Genomic DNA, 17,519 nt, shown 5'->3' on the forward strand with positions numbered 1-17,519 from the left:
GTCTCTGACAAGCTGCCTGGCTCAGCCCACCCCTTCCTGTCGGAGCCGTTCGGTTGAGAAAAACAGCCGATACCTTCCAGCCACAACAGCCTCGAAATGACAGCGTAAGTGAAACTGACTTTCTGCTCTTTTTAGAGAAAACACGGTTAGGTCTTTCTGGGTATACAACAGCTACATTTCTGCTTGAATTCACTAAATGGGCACGCCGTGTTTATCGCTGGTTTGTTCTTATTTTCTGAAAGAAAGAAAAGCGTTTTGTCATTGTCAATATTTCGTGAGAAATATTTTCAAACGTCAACTCGTATCTACCTTTAAAGATAACACATCCCCCAACAGAGCCCTACGCCGGAACAGCCATTTCAAATCGCCATAAACGCGTTTACTGGAGGTAATTTGATGTCCAGTGCCGCTTGCAAACATGAACTCGGCGACACGAGAGAGCCGATCAGTTTAACGAGAAATGTGCGGCTGTCAGCGCCGGCAAGTTTCGGTAAAGACAGGGGCTGGTCGCTGAGCGTACCGTGTCTGATGCTAACACCATAACTTTTATTGTTTTGTCATAGATGTTCCTACCCGTAAGTCATCCTTGGGATATTCGGAAGGCATCGGTTGCTACTTCTGTTATTTAAAACCGAGCCCAGGGAGACATCTGCCTGTTCCTGGGAGATTGACTGTGGGGTTGCACTCGGGACTGTTCACTGTCGCCGGTCGGCACCATGTCGGGGGCCGGTGTGCTTCAGAGGCTGCGGAGAGTCTTCCAGGGCAAACCGCCGGAGTGGGACCTCAGCGACACGGCTGCCTTTGACTTCTCGGATGACCTGGCGGACGAGGAGACCCCCGGCTTTAACAAGCTGCGGGTCGTGGTGTCGGGCGAGCCGGGGGACTTCCCGGCCGGCGCCAGCGCTAACGGGACGGCGGTAAGCGCGGAGACGGACGATGACGACTCGCTGCTGGGCTCTTCGTCGAGCCTACAGAGCCCCGGCATTGCCCCGGACCCCTGCGAGGGCTGCACTAAAAAAACCCACCGGCTGAAGCAGAGCAGGGCGATGAAGAAGTTAGGTTTCGCTGCCCTGCTGTATCTCCTCTTCATGATAGGTGAACTCGTAGGTGAGCAGACGTTCAGAATGATTCACTGAAGCGGCGTTCCGGAGTGCATTATAAACATGTCCACAGGGAATGAGAAATCGCACACCTCTCTGTTTTTAGGGGTCCTGTATGAAGTTGAGATGATGCAGTGCGGGGTTTAAACATCCGTGCCACACAGTGCACTTTGGTACATAATCAACACTATTAAAGTATATCTACCCTACCATATTTTTATAATGAATGACTCTGAAAAGCTTTACCTTGGGCCATCAGTAATCCCGTTTATGCCAGGTATTAGTTCTGTGTGCTTTTGTAATATGCAACACCAAGAAACACTAGTTCACAACATTCAGGACTTGAATCACAGGAAGATTATTTTGGTTTTGCCTTTTTTGTTAAAACCTCCTGCTTAATAGCTTAACATTCCTGAGTGGATGAAGTTTCTGGGCTTCAAAAACAGTGTCCCTAAGAGTGCATTGTTGGATAAAAGATTTTTAATTTAACCACCAGTAAACCTGTACGTGGGAACTTGTTTACACGTGAAGTTCATACAAATTGGTAAATATTTTACTTTGTGAGTACAAATGTAAGATTTTACAATGACCAGCCTATACCCTACTGTCATTTTGTTCGATCGTAATGACGTGAATGTGCTCTTGATGGGCTGGTGGTCAGTAGTAAAGTGTCCTGCACTACTGTAGTACTCAGCAGAGTGGTCTTTCTCACCAAAGCTCTAAGTTGTACGCATTGCTTTGGGAAGGAAGTAGACCGAGTCAGACCTGTCAGTTCCCAACCCAGATTATCATCTTACTTCAGCTATGAAGTCTGTGGAGTCCTCATGATGCAGCAGGTGTTTCCTGAAAGCACCTGAGGCAGCTGTGTATCCATTAAGCCTACTAGAGTTATTTGATCTTTCTGTTTGATTAATTGGTTCTTACAGTACTTTGCAAATGTTTGAGATCTGTTGCATTCCCCAAATCTCACTTGTTTGCTCTTTCTCAACTGCACCTAATCAACTTTAACTCATTTTAAAAATTCGCCGTAAGGTGGTTATGTCTCCAATAGCCTAGCGATTATGACCGATGCGCTTCACATGATAACGGATCTCATCGGTATTGTTGTGTCCTTGCTTGCACTGTGGCTGTCTGCAAAACCTCCTACAAAAAGATTCACCTTCGGACTTCATCGTCTAGGTAAGTGATATGGATCTGTGGCCCGGTCAGTTGCTTGTTTGTCTTTGTTGTTTGGTGTCATCCCTGCTTTGATTTATAAAACTATTTGATGGACAAGATGGGAAAATTATTAAAAATCTCATGCAGGTGGTTTATAAGGGGACTTTTGTCTGTAGTTCCCTCTTACTCATTATAAGCAGATGAATCCAGACCCCAGCTGACTTCTGCTAAAGACTGTGAGGAAGATGAATGATTTTGATTATGTTAGTGTTTTGTCACAGAAGTGACATTACACCATGTGGGCAATAATCAAAACACAATGCCCTCATTTCATTTCCAAACTGAGTCATGCAGGGTTTTTTTGTTACAAAAACAGAACATGGTGAAACTGGATTAAGAACATGCGTGTTCACAAGTAGCAGTTCCTCAATTTTAACCTTTCAGGTCCAATGGATAGGCAGTCAGTCCAGGTCTGCAGGACAGGATAAGCTTGTGGTTGAATTCCAGGCTACTGTTCACCTGTCAGGCCTAGAATTGTTGCTGGAATGATTTATGTGATTTATACAATTAAATGGATTACATAGTTTTCAAAGAAGTCTGAAGCACCCAAAAATGTTTTCTGCCTTTAAAATCCATGTTGTCGGGCTGTTTAGTGTGAAATGGTGATTGGTGCAACTGGCTTTCATACTCTTGAGATGTGTGTCAAATTATCGAAGCAGTTTTAGTTGCTTAGTTTGATATATTTCAAGTTTGTCTATAAACATTCTATCGTTCTCTGTGCCGTAAATGGTATATTTGGTTACATCTCGAACAAATATGATTCTATAAGCCTTATCTAAATTTGTGAAATCTCTCTTGATGGCCCACCATTTCATGAGTTTAATTTCCCGTAAACTTGAACTGTATTATAATCCTGTGGCAAGAGATCAGTTTTGATGTATCCTACGTTCTTAGTATTACATTCTTGCACAAAGAATAACTTTAATTCTGAGCTTTTATCCTACCCAACAGAAGAGGGAAGTTTTCCTCTAGACTTCCCCTTTAGAAAAGGGAAAAACTGTGACTTAGCGGTACAGATCACAGTTTGTTTGTGTGGAGAGCGGATCCGTCATGTAACTGTTCTGTCTCTCGGCTGCAGAGGTCGTCTCAGCTGCCATCAGCGTTCTGCTGATATACATTCTGACTGGGGCTCTTCTGTACGAGGCTGTGCAGCGAACTCTCCACCAGGACTTCGACATCAACGGCGATGTCATGCTCATCACTGCTGCCGTTGGAGTGGCTGTCAATGTACTGTAAGCACATGTTTCTGTTGAAATCTTAATGTTTTGGCACAGAAGACATAGATGTTTCTCTGAATACCATCAGGGTATCTCACGGACCCGCTAATGTTTGACTAAAGAGATCTATAAAAAGGCCTACTTGTGAAGGAGACTTTGTCTTCTTGAAGATTATAATCTTTTCAAAGCTCCAACGTCGCAATTAAAGTATTAAAGAAAAATAAGGAGCTAATAGTTTATTAAGAAGCATACAGTTTTAGATGAAGACACAAAAGTGTTTTATTTTTGGCTTTTTTGTACTTCCTGTTTTAACCTTGTTTTGGGTAAAACAGAGAGACATTAAATCTTTAATACACTCAACCAGGATCACATCAGAACAGAAAAGTTGTATTAGTATTTGATGATTACTTTTTCTATTGGGTGGAAGCTGCCTTGTCTCTAAAAAAGATACCCTTAAATGCTGGGTCTGAATTTTATGTTGGCAGTCAGATTGAAGGATTTGCTGTAATCCAGACTCTAATCTTCCTAATGGCTTTTACCAGCACCAGAATGTTAATCATGTCTTTTGTGGTTCTTGACTCTCTCACCAATCATTTTACCATTCTTTCATTTCCTGTTCTGCAGCGCATCTGTATAATCCAGGGAAAACCATTCCTGATCCTGCAGAGCCACAGTCCAGCAGGTCTTATAAGTCACCCTTCATCAATTCCTAAAGACTTGGAACAATTATATTTTGACCACTGCAGTTGGTGATTTGTTCAATGATGTCATCCAGAGGTCATCTGATATGAAAATATATGACATCATGTAGCTTTCCAGGACCTTAGTTGTCCATTTTTGACTTTGGTTCATATAATTTACAGTACAAAGTTGTTTAAAACTCGCATGCATTCCAAGTCAGACCTGCTGGATTGGGGCTCACCAGGGCCAGGGGTTGGCGACCCTGCTTCTGCATGAGCTCTAGTGCTGCCCTGTTGTTGGTTTGTGAAACCTTTGACAAGATCTTGCCACCTCTTGCCTTCTTGTACAGAATGGGATTCCTTCTGAATCAGTCAGGACACCTCCACTCCCACTCCCACTCCCACTCTCACGGGCCCTCCCCGGCTGCCCACAGCTCAGGGCAAAGCCACAGCAGCCTGGCAGTGAGGGCTGCCTTCATCCACGCCCTGGGAGACCTGCTGCAGAGCATCGGGGTCCTGGTGGCTGCTTATATCGTCCGCTTCAAGGTATTCTGCGCCTCTGTCACCTTACTGTTTCTTCAGGCAATGACGTTAACCCATAACTTAGATTCTTTGCTAAGAAGTTGGAGCATAACTTCTGTGAGTCACTGACAGCAGTCTGAAAACATTCTTCTTCTGCATGTTGCAATTTCTTTTAAGCAAAAATCTTCACGAATTGGTAGTCGCCAAAAAGTGAGAAAAAAGGTGAATTCATCTCTTTGCGTCTTGCTTTTGCAGCCTGAATACAAGATTGCCGACCCGATCTGCACCTATATATTCTCAGTCCTTGTCCTGTTCACAACAGTCCGAATTATATGGGACGCGGGGATTATTGTGCTTGAAGGTAAGGCATCTCACTGGATTCGTGCTGCAAAATGCACGGTTCATATAATTCTCTTGGTGTGTGTACTTTCAAATACTTTTAAAGTCTACATAGCATGTGAGAAACTCAGAAAGAAGGACCATACCCTGTGTTTTTTTCTTCTTGTGCTTAAACACCAATGGAAAGCAATATTTTTTTCTTCACGGCAGGGGTTCCCAGACATCTGGATGTGGCCCGTATCAAAGAGGACCTGCTGAAGCTTGAAGATGTGCACTCAGTAGAGGATCTCAATGTCTGGGCGTTAACTACAGACAAAACTGCTGCAGTGGTGCATCTTCAGCTCCGTGAGTGACAGAGCCCATTTTCTCTTGAAATGTCTCTTTCGCCTCATTGACAGAGAAAACAAGAAGTGAAAACCGAAACACAGCTAACCCACGTCACCAGCATGCCTGAACATGAGTTTTTTTGCATGAAAAGTAAAAGTGTGATTAAAAAGCTTTAACAGGCAAGCAGTGTAGTAGGACTCTAAGGTGTTTATACATCAATATATAAAATATCTAATTCAGCTATATTTTTCGGAATGAACTGCTTGTGACAGTGTTTTTGTTAAAGGACCCTTTAGCTTATCCTTAAACTCAGTGGAGTCTGTTATCATGTCTTGTTAATGATACAAGAGCAAAGCTGTGCATCTCTAGTATACATTTTAGAATTGAGGTGTTCTGTTTGAAGTCTGTGCTGTTATGTTTCTGTTAAGGGTCAGCTGTCCTGAATCTACAGGCTTCATATCTTGACCATTGAAAGAAATGTATCACTCTGTTTCTGCACGAATGCAGAAGAAGGCTGTCATGCCATCAGAATACAGGAAGCTGGACTAGGTCACATCAGGTGGAGCCATGTCCTCTTTAGCGATGAATCAAGGCTTTGTGTCGATCGCCTGGGAGGATGTGTGGCGCTCAGCTGCAGAATGACACACTGTACAACAGACCAATCAGTGGGGAGGGCCAGATTGACACTCTGATTCCACAGTGCTACACTGATCAAGGCCTGGGAGCTCATCTTCTGCCCTTCCTGGGGCTTCAAAATCCACATCCTCTACTGCTCTCCTAACAGTGTACGTCTGTGTGAGGAGCTGGGACAATGTGTGGCATCTAGAGCTCAGAGCCCAGCAAACTGGCACATGCTTGCCCAGGCTCTGTGAGAGGAATGGGACAGAATCCCACAGCCCATGGCTGAAACCTGATATAAAGCAGGCCTTGCAGATGTACCATATGAGCGCTTGACTACATGAGCTGCTAACCTGTGACTTTCACAGCAGAACCCCTCTACACCAGCTTTCTTAATGACAGGCATTAATCAGCATAATGAATTTACAAACATCATTTTGGTTGAATAAATTGTTTGTGCATCTGCTACAAAAAGTATTCCTAATATAAACTTTGTGAATTTTTAGGTGGTTTCTTCTGATACTCGGTATATGTAATGACAGTCTCATGGAGGTTGCTCTAACTCTAGACTCTTCTGGGGTTTTCTATACAATGTGAAAAGCTACAACAGGTCACGCCAAGGGCCTCCTCTGCTACCTAGGATGGTTTATTGGCTCTGAGTGCATGCTGGGAAAACTGTGTATTTGTTCCTGTTCAGTTTACAAAGTGTTTACAATTCTTTGCTCATTTCTGTATTCTGTTTTTTTTTTCAGTTCCGTCCAGCGCAACAAAGTGGGAGGAAGTCCAGTCAAAGGCCAGACTTTTACTATTAAACACATATGGAGTGTACCACTGCACTGTCCAGCTGCAGTCCTTCAGACAGAGGCCTCTGAAAAGTTGCACAAAGTGCCAGGTTGCACGTTCCTGAAGACTGTAGCCTCTTCTTTCTTTTTGGGTGTTTTTTTCTTTCTCTAAAGCAATTTTTTTGGTTAACACTGGAGCTGAAGAGCCGGAGCACATTTTTTAAGACGGTTACTATGGCAGAGAGCTACAATTGCAACAGCAAGCAGCAACTCCATAAGAGGTGTATTGAAGCACCTTTCAGTGATATTTCCACATGGAGTGCACATGCTAAAGTGACATCATTTCATTCCTTGTGGTATTTTAACCTTTGGATTGATCGCTGTCTTTTTAAAAAAAAACCTTTTTCAAAAGCATTTTGCTGACATGCACTGGGATGCTGCTAAAGACTCTGTGTCATTCCTCCTGTCGTTTAAGTTTTGCACGTCAGTTCACTTTCATTCCATTTTGCTCCACACTAATAGAATAAATCAGTGATCTGTGATCACTGTGGAACCAGGAAACGGAGGATTGTGCGTTTGCTAGGTGTTGTTAGCTGATTTATCCTTTCAGAGTTTTCTCTGTTGTTTTTCCTTGGTACACCTCTCTCCGAGCACCTTCAATCCAGGGTGTCTTTATCTGCCTCAGTGCACAGAATGCAGTGTTGATTAGCTATGCCTCTGAAGGAGCTCAGATGTTTTATATATTTTGAAAGACTCTGGAAGGACTCTGGACTGTGCTTCTGGAGTTTTATGGTTTGATAAAAGAAACAGGCTCTATATTAGTGTTCTGTTTTATAACCCACAAGTTAAAAATTAACACTAGTGGTGTTTACTTCAGATCTGACAACATCCTAGCATCTATTGTTTTTTTCTTTCAGAATTTCTGACTTTGTTTTCAGGTATTCTCTTCAGAGAACACTTGAATATGGCTGTGTGGTCTTTGTAATGTACTGTAGTACTCTAATGAATTCATATCCTGACAGAATAGTACAACACAAGTCTGATTTTTAAGAAGTTTACGTTTTTTGTTAATTTAAAAAAAAATAATACTGACAATATTAATAATTGGAAGCGGACTTCAGCATGCTTCTATAATACGCAATTCCAGTGTGCTTCTGTTAATACTGCTCCCCTGAAACAAGTATTTTAAAGACCTGTAACAACTTGAGCGTAGCACTGGTGTCTACCAGCTCCATGTGCAGTACATATCAGTGAAAACAGGTTGGTGTTGCAGTTTAATGGCAGTGCATGTTGATCTATATAGTTGGAAAATTAATAGTGCAAGTTTTGAATTTATGGATGACATTCTGACATTGTATGTAAGTTGCAGTATTAATTTTATGCATTGTAACGTATTTGCTTTATTTCTTAATTGCAGTCCATTTTCTCGTTGTGCGGTTTCATTTGAATACACATCTTGATTTGAATTTGTGTTTTTATTCACCTCTTCCAGAGGCTGTGTTGCAAGTTGATAAAAGGTACTATGTAAATGGGGGTATAAGCACAGATAGCAGGGTTTGCATGGTGGTTAAGTTGATATGTTTACTCAGTAGATGGCATGGAGATCCAGTGGAGGCAGTAGACTAAATTCACTTGATCACATGTTTGGACTGCGGCATGTCCTCTGTCTCTGAAGTCTTTGAAGCCACACATCCATAAGTGTTTTTGTAATCCTATAGCACCTTTCCATCTAGTCAACAACTGGATAAAAGCACTTGTTTAATTCATTGTTTTATTTCATGGTTAGAATTATGTAAGCATGCTACACTGCAATACTTTATTTTCCTTACATATCTTCTTTACAAGTTAAGATATATTTTGGCTGAGGCATGCTTGCAAGACAAATATTAAAACTGTTACAACAATTAAGGGGGGTTGCTGTAGCCTTTAGGAACAGTTAACTTATCAGTTCTTAAGGTGAAGAGTAGACTCCCAAAACACAGCTACATCTCTCCACAGCAGTGTTTAGAAAGCATGAATTCCGGCACAGTGCGAGTGAAAGGAGATGTCAGGTGGCTCTGGCTTTTATGGTATGGTGTTTTAATTAGTACTTGCAAATTCACACCAATTGTTATGCAACGAAGTGGCTGTGTGTGTGGGGGAGAATCTTCATCTTGTGAATTGCTGGCTATGTCTCCCTCTGGTGGTGAAGATAAACCGATTATGAATCGGTGTCTTCTTTGAACCATATTCCTTGTTTCTCACTTATGCCTTGCGTGTCATTTGTGTGTTTGAGTTTTACTGAGAAAGAAAGGTACCTTTATTGTATTGCATTGTTTAGCAAATCACTTGAATTTTTGCAGACTTATTGCACGTTTGACAATGACAGCAAGCCGTCTCAGATATTTGCCAAAGCTGCTCACAGCATTAGATCGGGAAACCGGTGGTTTTGAGTGAAAGCCTTCCTTGCGGAGAACCTCTGATTACTGTGTAATAAACTCATGGCATGTCAAAGGCAGAAGACTAATCCAGTATTAGTTCGTATGTAGCCTGGTGTTCAACTGCATTCTTCCTTGTCACTGAAAATGTGAAGAGAGACTTGCATGCAGAAATAAACGGCTTTTGAAAACCGTCTTTTAGGTGTGCTTGTTTCCGTTTCTATTGTCCTGGAGTGTACGCGTAAGCTAGGGCCGTACTGGGTATCGGGCTTCCTGTTCTGTGCGCAGAGAGGTTTCGTATCCGCCGTGAGAGCATGAAAACGGTCTCAGATTGTTGTTTGTAGATCCAGGGGAGCGCTGAACTCCATGAATGTGTTTATACTGTAGTGTCTTATGTCTGGAAGGTGATGCTGACTGTGTGGAAGGGCCCTCAGTAAGATTGCAGGGGAAGAAAGCCAGGCTTGTATTTATACTGCTCTGTTGATGAGTGATTACTGCAAGTAGGTGCCATGTCTTGCTTCTGAACTTTTGTCACGAACTCCATGTGACCTGCCATATGACTGTCTTATTTTTATTTACAGTATAGTTTATATACAGTACTTCATAGTCCATCAGGTTAAAAAAGGACAGTCATTCCAGGAATGACTGTATAATAGAGCTACATGTCAACAGAGCAATTTCCGAACATGGAGAGCAATACTGTCTATATTGGTGCCAGAGGGTTGTGCTTTTTTCAACAGTCAGGTTCAAAACAAGAATCGTGGAATAGCCGTAATTTCCCCAGCAGTAAAAAGTGGACGCTAGGTGGCGCTGAATGACTACAATTGATGACTTGTTTAGCGTGCTAGGTAAAATATTTTCCTTAATTTCCTTGCTTATTGATGTAATTCACTAGCGTACAAAAATGACGAAGGCTAAGAAAAAAGAAACCTAATTAAGAATTTCCCATGATGATTTGTTTTTCAAAAGAAAATTCAGCTACTTAAAAACAGCATCAGTGTTTGTTTTTGAGTTTTTACTAACATTTGTGAGTTTTACATGGAGAGAAAGGTGCATGTTACTTTGAACAACCATTAAATACGCTTTCCTGTCGTTGCCGTGGAAATGCAGCGCTGTCAGGTGATTTGACTGGATGGACACTGCCTATATATCTCATGACGGGAAAAGCAGAGCTAATAAGGGGCGTTCGGCTTCTGTACTCCACAAACAGGAAATGGCTTCATGAGCTCTACTCCCTAGAGTGTGAATTGAGAGCTGGGATCAGTTTCCTCCACGGGGTTTCCAGCTCATTCAACCCCGCGACTCAGGTGCACAAGAGGCCCGAGTGCTGGTGAGAGAGGAGTGGGGGACACGGACAGCGGACCGCTGAGACCTTCTTGACGTCATTCTCCCCGGAAGGACGACATAACACCCGGCACGCGTCAACTGCGACATTTCTTCAGTGTGAAGTGAAGTGTAAAACGGGAAAAACAACAACAAAAAAGCTATTTATATAAAGGAAGTCTGTCCGTTTGTCTCAAAAGGACAGACGTCTGTCCGTGCTTGCTACCAGAACTGACCTGTCAACCGTGAGAGTGACGTAAAATTCCCAAGACTCACAAAGACTTCTGGGTAGAATGCACTGTACTGTAACACGAGGTGACGGAAACAAATTAATCTGTAAGAGTATTGCAAGAGGAAGTGCAATGATAATGAGCTGACATATTAAAAGAGAGGGGGTGGTATGGTAGCTCAGTGCTTAGCATCGCTGCCTTACAGCACTGGGTTCAATTCCAGACCTGGGGTCCCATCTGTATGGGGTGTGTTTGGGTTTCCACTCTCTAAAGCCATAAAGGTAGATTAAGTGGTTTCTAGCAAAGCGGGCCCTGGTGTGCGTGTGCGTGCACTGTGATGGACCCTGATTGGGCTTTCGGTAAGAAGGCAAAGACCTGTAAGCTGGATAGCTTCTAACCCTTGTGTGTTAAGGTTCATAGTTAATCATTCCTACCCACCCATGTGCACAAGGCGAAAAACAGGAATACCTCTCATAAGGAAATAAGGACACAAAAAGTCTGACAGAGCACAAGTGACTTTTGCCGTTTTTAGATGTGGCAATGTATGAGAATAAATGGTTTCACTTTCACTTCAGAGTCCAAAGTTTATAAAAGAAGGCTCGGGAGTTTCTCACGGAAAAACCTGCGTGTGTGTATGAGAGAGAGAGAATGATAACTGAAACAGCCGCCAAAGTCTCACCGCATAAACAATCCAAGTCCTGTACAACAATTGTAAACTGATGTGCTCGTAATGAGGCATATAGTAAAAAATATTTGCATTTTAACAGAACGATACATTGTTTTTCCACACAAACTGCATCAGTCAATACGTTAACTAGATTGAAAAGTACATTATGACAATAACGGAACAGCTTGCCCTGAGATTCCCACAGCTCGTAATGTGATCAACAACAGCGCCTGCCTTCCAGCCACGAGACAAGAGTTTTCTTCATCCTTCTCATCCTTCTTTTATCTTTGACCTTGATCTCAAATCAAAAGATTTTTGAAAGCCAGAGAAAACAGACCATTACTCCCAAAGGAGGAAAAACTTAAGACTTCAGTAAGCATTATTGCTTCTTATCTCTGTGTTAAATAGGTGGTGTTGTCCTGAGTGAAGGAAATATTGAAAAAATAACGCTGATTTTTTTTGAGTGACATTTATTTCGAACTGGCTTGACTGGGTCCAGGTCACAGCATGGGCGAAATTCATTAGTATTTTATACAGAATTCTGTACCTTGAATCAAATACTGCACATTACATTATTGCAGCTGTAATTGCTGGTCATGACACGACAGCGTTGCCCTTTTTTCACCTGGCAGGAACCTCATCAATACATCATGACCTTCTCTGGCGGCATGTTTCAGGTCTGCTCAGCCTCTCAAAGGACGGCAGGCAGCAGGCAGACCGGTTGCCGAGCGAATATCTGAACAACTGGTCCCGAGTGACGGACTCTAATTTGAGCTCGACATCACTGCGCAGCGGCAGAGCAAGAGACGAGCAGTCGGGGAGGGCGCTGTCTCAGCGCGGGGACGCGCGTCTCTCTGTCTCTTGTTTCAGGAACTAGTCCGACTTCCTCAACGGCTGGCGAGCAGTATAAATAATAAAAAAAAACGTGTCAGCAACACCATCTCCAGCAGTATTTACAAGGAAAAAAAATGGAATGGGTTTTCCCCTCACACTAATAACAACGCTACCTGATTAAATATAGTAAAACGGCAGACTCTTTCTAACCTCGTGACAGGGTCATAGTAATGTATGTATTCTGATCTGTTTATGCAAAATGTCGTTTTAGTTTCTTCATATTTAAGAGGTGTAGTTGCAGCAACAGACAAAAAACAAAAACCCTCACTATAGTTTTTTTTCCAATAACAATGTTATCATTCAATAAGAATGCCCGGCATCTGAACAGCTTCTACCCCATCGCGGTCGCCCTGCTCAACCAGAACACGTGGAAACGGGGTATATTGCATGTTGTTTATATGAATGTGTCTATGCATTATTGATTGTTCTATGTTTTTGCCCAAAACACCAGATCAAATTCTTTGTACACGTAACGTTCTTGGCAGATAAAGTGAATCAGATTCTAAATGCGTCGCATAGTAAAATAATTCAGATTGGTTCACTGTAATTGGCTTTATGTTTCCAAAGTCCTTGTCATAAAATAGTGTTATTGCGGAGCTAGACTATAATCAACCAGTACCAGGTTTTTACGGGTTTTTGTAAGCGACTGGTTAAGACCTGAAAAACATACCGTCGGGTTCAATTATGTTATTAAGGTCTGAGAGGGAATGAAAACCGGACCAAGGACCTGGACAAGGAATAACACTGGATATACTGTACAGAATGTGTTTTTGTCTTTTATAAAGCAGTATATTTTAAAAAAGTGTCAGTGTCTATAATTGCCACACTTTTGAACTCGCAAAACAAAAAGTGGGTCAACATTATACTGAGGAATAGCAAGTGTGCATCAAACATAATTGCAGCCAGCAAAAACTGACGAAAACAACACCCTTTCAGTCCTCGCACCTTGGAAACAGCTGGTCACAAATCAGCTCAGAAAAGCAGGCCATCATCAGGGCCCTTGCCAAAAGCCAGATTAAAATTCTAATTGTGTCAAGAGGGACCCCAGTGTTAAGTGTCAGTGGAAGTCCTTGCTAGGTGCCTTTTTAAATATTACTCATACACATTCAGGGATAGCTTTGCATGTGAGATACCTTAAAACAGTCAGGCCATGCAGACGTTCTTATCATCTGTTAGCATCCTTTGCATGCAGCCACATCACCCTGCAACTCACAACTGGCAGCCTGCTGAAGCTAAGCAGGTGTGAGCCTGGTCAGTACCTGGATGGGAGACCTCCTGGGAAAAACTAAGGTTGCTGCGGGAAGAGTTGTTAGTGGGGGCCAGTAGGGGGCGCTCACCCTGCAGTCTGTGTGGGTCCTAATGCCCCAGTTTAGTGACAGGAACAATATACTAATATATGAGATGTAAAACCGAGGTCCTGACTCTCTGTGGTCATTAAAAATCCCAGGGTGTTTCTCAAAAAGTATAGGGGTGTTATCCTGGCCAAATTTCCCATTGGCCTTTACCAATCATGGCCTCCTAATAATTCCCATCTGTGAATTGGCTTAATTACTCTGCTCTTCTCTACACTGAGAGGTTTTGGTGCATCATCCAGGTGGGGCTACACAGTGGTGGTGGAGGGGAGTCCCCATAACCTGTAAAGAGCTTTGAGTGGAGAAAAAAGCTATATAAATGTAAGCAATATTATTATTATTATTTTACAGTAGTGTACACCTTTATTGTGAGACTCAGTGGGTGGAGAGAACTAAGGAAAGAGGCAGCGGCTCTGGGATCTGTATAAATAGAAACAGCTCTGAGATCTACATAAACAGGAGTCGTACAGATCTGTAGACTTAAAAATACTTCCAGTAAGCGCGGAAAATGTAAAGGGTGTTGACCAAGTATAAAAAGTCCCACCCACCTGAGTGAGGACACAGGCAGCAAAAAGAAAAACTCAAAGTTACAACCACGGAGGCATTAAAAGCTAACAATAAAAGCATTCACTTAGCTACAGCACTAATCCTGAAACCATAACTCCGTGTGCTGGGACAGGTAACCACGAAGCAGATACAACCTTTAGTACTCAAGTCGTTTTTTTTACTGCTAGGAGATAATGGACTGAAGTGTAAAATATATTATGTGTATATACACACCGGGTTATGGCACACCATACTGAACAGAGTTTAGATCGTGACTTCTTGGAAACTGTAATAACTTTAAAAAACAAACAAGTCATAAATTACATCTAAAAGCTTAAGTGTTGGAAATAAAATTTGTCATCCCAGGCTGAAAAGCCACTGCAGCTCCCAGGTCGGCACTACTGTGTGGTGAGAATGAAATAAACACAGAGACAGTTACACTCAGCTCCATGTGTTTTCTGCACAACCGCTTCATTGATAACTCACCTTGTTGCCTACCAACAGAAACAAAGATAAATGGGCTGGTGTTTGAGTTACAGTAAGGGGATTGTCTGATGCTAATTGCTCTGTGTTACAGAAAACTGTTTGTTTAATTTAGAAGACCAACTGAGATACCTAAACCTAATTTTCTGACACCTTCATTTTCACAGCACTTGCAAAAAACGTCAGCAATACTAAAAATCCCTCCTTCCATATTCTACCACTTTATCCAATTCAGGGGAGCAGGAGCCTCTCACGGCAACCAACGGAATCAGGGTACACCCTGGATCGGATAAACAGGCACAAACAGATCCCAGCAGGGCACTTTTTCCCAAAAGTCAATTAACCCAGGGTACTAGTAGTAGTAGTAGTAATAATAATAAGGCCCTTAACCCCAACTGCTCCAGGGGCGCCGTACAATGGCTTGACCCTGCGCTCTGACCCTAGGCTCTCTCCCTATCTGTGTGTCTCATGGTGAGCAAGCTGGGGTATGCAAAAAAAGAATTCGTAATGCAAGACATTGCAAAGGGTTAATAAAGTGATGTTATTATTATTAAAAAATATAATAACACTTCTCGGCCTTTTGGCTAATATCAAGTATAATAAGAATAAAAACACATTATATAAGGGAACAATGTAACAGTCTACCACAGAAGTAGAAATTCTACCTCTTTTTTGTCACTTCCAGTGCAGAAAATGTGGAAGTTTAGAAATAAACAAATTGCCATTTATATGTACTGCTGATTCTAGATAGAGACGGTCTAACAGTGAAAAACTAACAAATGCAATTAGTCTTGAGCTGCGCGATGAATCACGATACGCATCCCGTTCTTGTCATCTATGTGGCTTCTCAGCAGGGGAGCAGTGCTCTGTATGGCATCGTCATGGTATCCTTCATGTTGGACAAGGGAACGAGCTCTGACCATGGGTTTTAATAATGCAGAACAAAGGATTTAGCCATGAATTTAAATACTCAAAGAGTCCAAGATAAAGTACCCTGTACTTTAGGCACTCTAACCCTTGTAATGTTTTCATCAAAGATTTTAATCATCTTTATCTTAGAAGTCTTCAGTGTTCAGGGACACTATAAGAAGGACCTGAATACTTTTGGCACTGTAAACAATGAACAGCTGACAAACAGAAAGCAGAAAGGTTTCGCACCCGAGGGAAGCAACAGTTACTGTTGTCATTAGACATACATCTGTGGCACAAAGAGGGTTTGAAAAGCTGCAATACTTGAAAAAGTGGAGTAGCAGAGTTATATTTGTCAGTTTTCGTATGTGAATAATAATATAAGAGAGCTGACAAACAAGAAGACGTTGTTTGTCCCAGATTAATGATTTAGTATTTAGTAGCTATTTGATCCAAGGATCTCATCCAGCCATTTCTGTAAAGAAGCCAATGTACTGGCTACAGAAGCATGGCTGAGTAGTTTGCTCCACACTCCTACAACCCTCTGTGTAAAGAGGTGTCTCTCAATTTCAAATACACTTCCCCACTGTTTCCATTTGCAATCTCTGGTCCATAGTTTACTGTTGGCCCTGAAAAAGTATATTGGCTTGACATTGTTGAGGCCTAAGAGGATCCTGAATACTTGAGACAGGTTACCTGAGTCTTCTGGTCATTACTAAAAAGATTCCATTCTTTTAGCCTGCCACAACAGGACGTTCCTTGAGAATATGTCTGGCAATTCTTCTCTGACATACAAATTAATCACTTACAATCAGAAAGCTTTCTCACTTGTGCACAAAATACACCACATCACAAAACAGTTCTGCTTCAGTTTTGTACTTTTTGAGGGTAAATCGACAACATTTACTGCTTTACTCTACAACACACAAGTAATTCCTCTCACCTGTCCTGTACTTTGTATTACCTGATTAGATTCTATACGGTTTCTAATGTACTGTATGTTTTCCCTATTTGCCTACCAGGAGCTAAGATTGAGCCATGCAGGACATGTGTGTATGAACTTATGCACTTTTGTTTGTAGCTTCTGAGCAATGAATGGCTTGCAGTAACTTTCCAGACACTACATAATTCACATTTCGCATTTGATCCTCCTTTTTATTGCAAAACACCTGGCAGCTTCTTTCCACATTGCAACAACATTCTATTTGCAAAAACAATGCCACACCTATTCTGTTTCATTCACCACTGGCAAAATACCACAAAGGGTAGCATAGCATGTTCCAGTTTTCCTTGAATACAAAGAACATCCTTCTTTTCTAAAGCCAGTTTTTTTCCGGAAGGAAGAGAAATAAACAGAAACGTTTTATATTAACAATAAAAATCACTTTAATATGGACTTGAGAACATGCAAGTGTATTGTGATCTGCAAAATGACATAGAATTCTTCCACATTGGAAAGTAAAAAGGAGTAGGACAAACTTTGGTCTGTGGAGCCTTCTTCAAATGTGTCACGTATAGATTAAAAAATATATAGATGTACACAGTTTGTTTTTAGCTTTTACACTTGGATAATAAGTTTACATTGGATGATAATTTATTTATTAATATAAAGTATTTTTGAAGCAAAATGAAACATCGAGACCATTTTTGGACCCAGCTTACCAACAACTACATTTAAGGACTGAGTCTAGCTCCAGGACAGCACTTCGAAAGGGGGTCTGTTTCAGTTTCCTTTGCGGTGAAGTTTTAAAAAATATATATTTTCATGCTCTAGCGCCTGAGATAAAAAAACCGACCTGGTGGTCTGACCTCGCAATAATGGCACGGTATTTCATGGACACAAACATCCTGCTGGCCCTCTGTCCTTCCTCCTTTTCATTACCGAACTTGAAGGC

General features: G+C 41.8%; 1 protein-coding gene across 1 annotated transcript; it reads left to right on the forward strand.

The window, feature by feature from the left end:
• The first annotated feature begins 13 nt into the window (after nt 1-13).
• On the forward strand, nt 14-9,416 carry slc30a4 (solute carrier family 30 member 4). Its single transcript, XM_088921170.1, has 8 exons — nt 14-104; nt 564-1,107; nt 2,133-2,279; nt 3,397-3,550; nt 4,566-4,761; nt 4,993-5,098; nt 5,287-5,421; nt 6,774-9,416. The coding sequence occupies exons 2-8, from the start codon at nt 717-719 to the stop codon at nt 6,926-6,928; spliced, it is 1,284 nt and encodes a 427-aa protein (XP_088777296.1). The 5' UTR covers nt 14-104; nt 564-716; the 3' UTR covers nt 6,929-9,416.
• Nucleotides 9,417-17,519: the final 8,103 nt, after the last annotated feature.

This window comes from Atractosteus spatula, chromosome 7, assembly GCF_055471065.1.
Source record: "Atractosteus spatula isolate fAtrSpa1 chromosome 7, fAtrSpa1.hap1, whole genome shotgun sequence".
NCBI classification, from domain to species: domain Eukaryota; kingdom Metazoa; phylum Chordata; class Actinopteri; order Semionotiformes; family Lepisosteidae; genus Atractosteus; species Atractosteus spatula.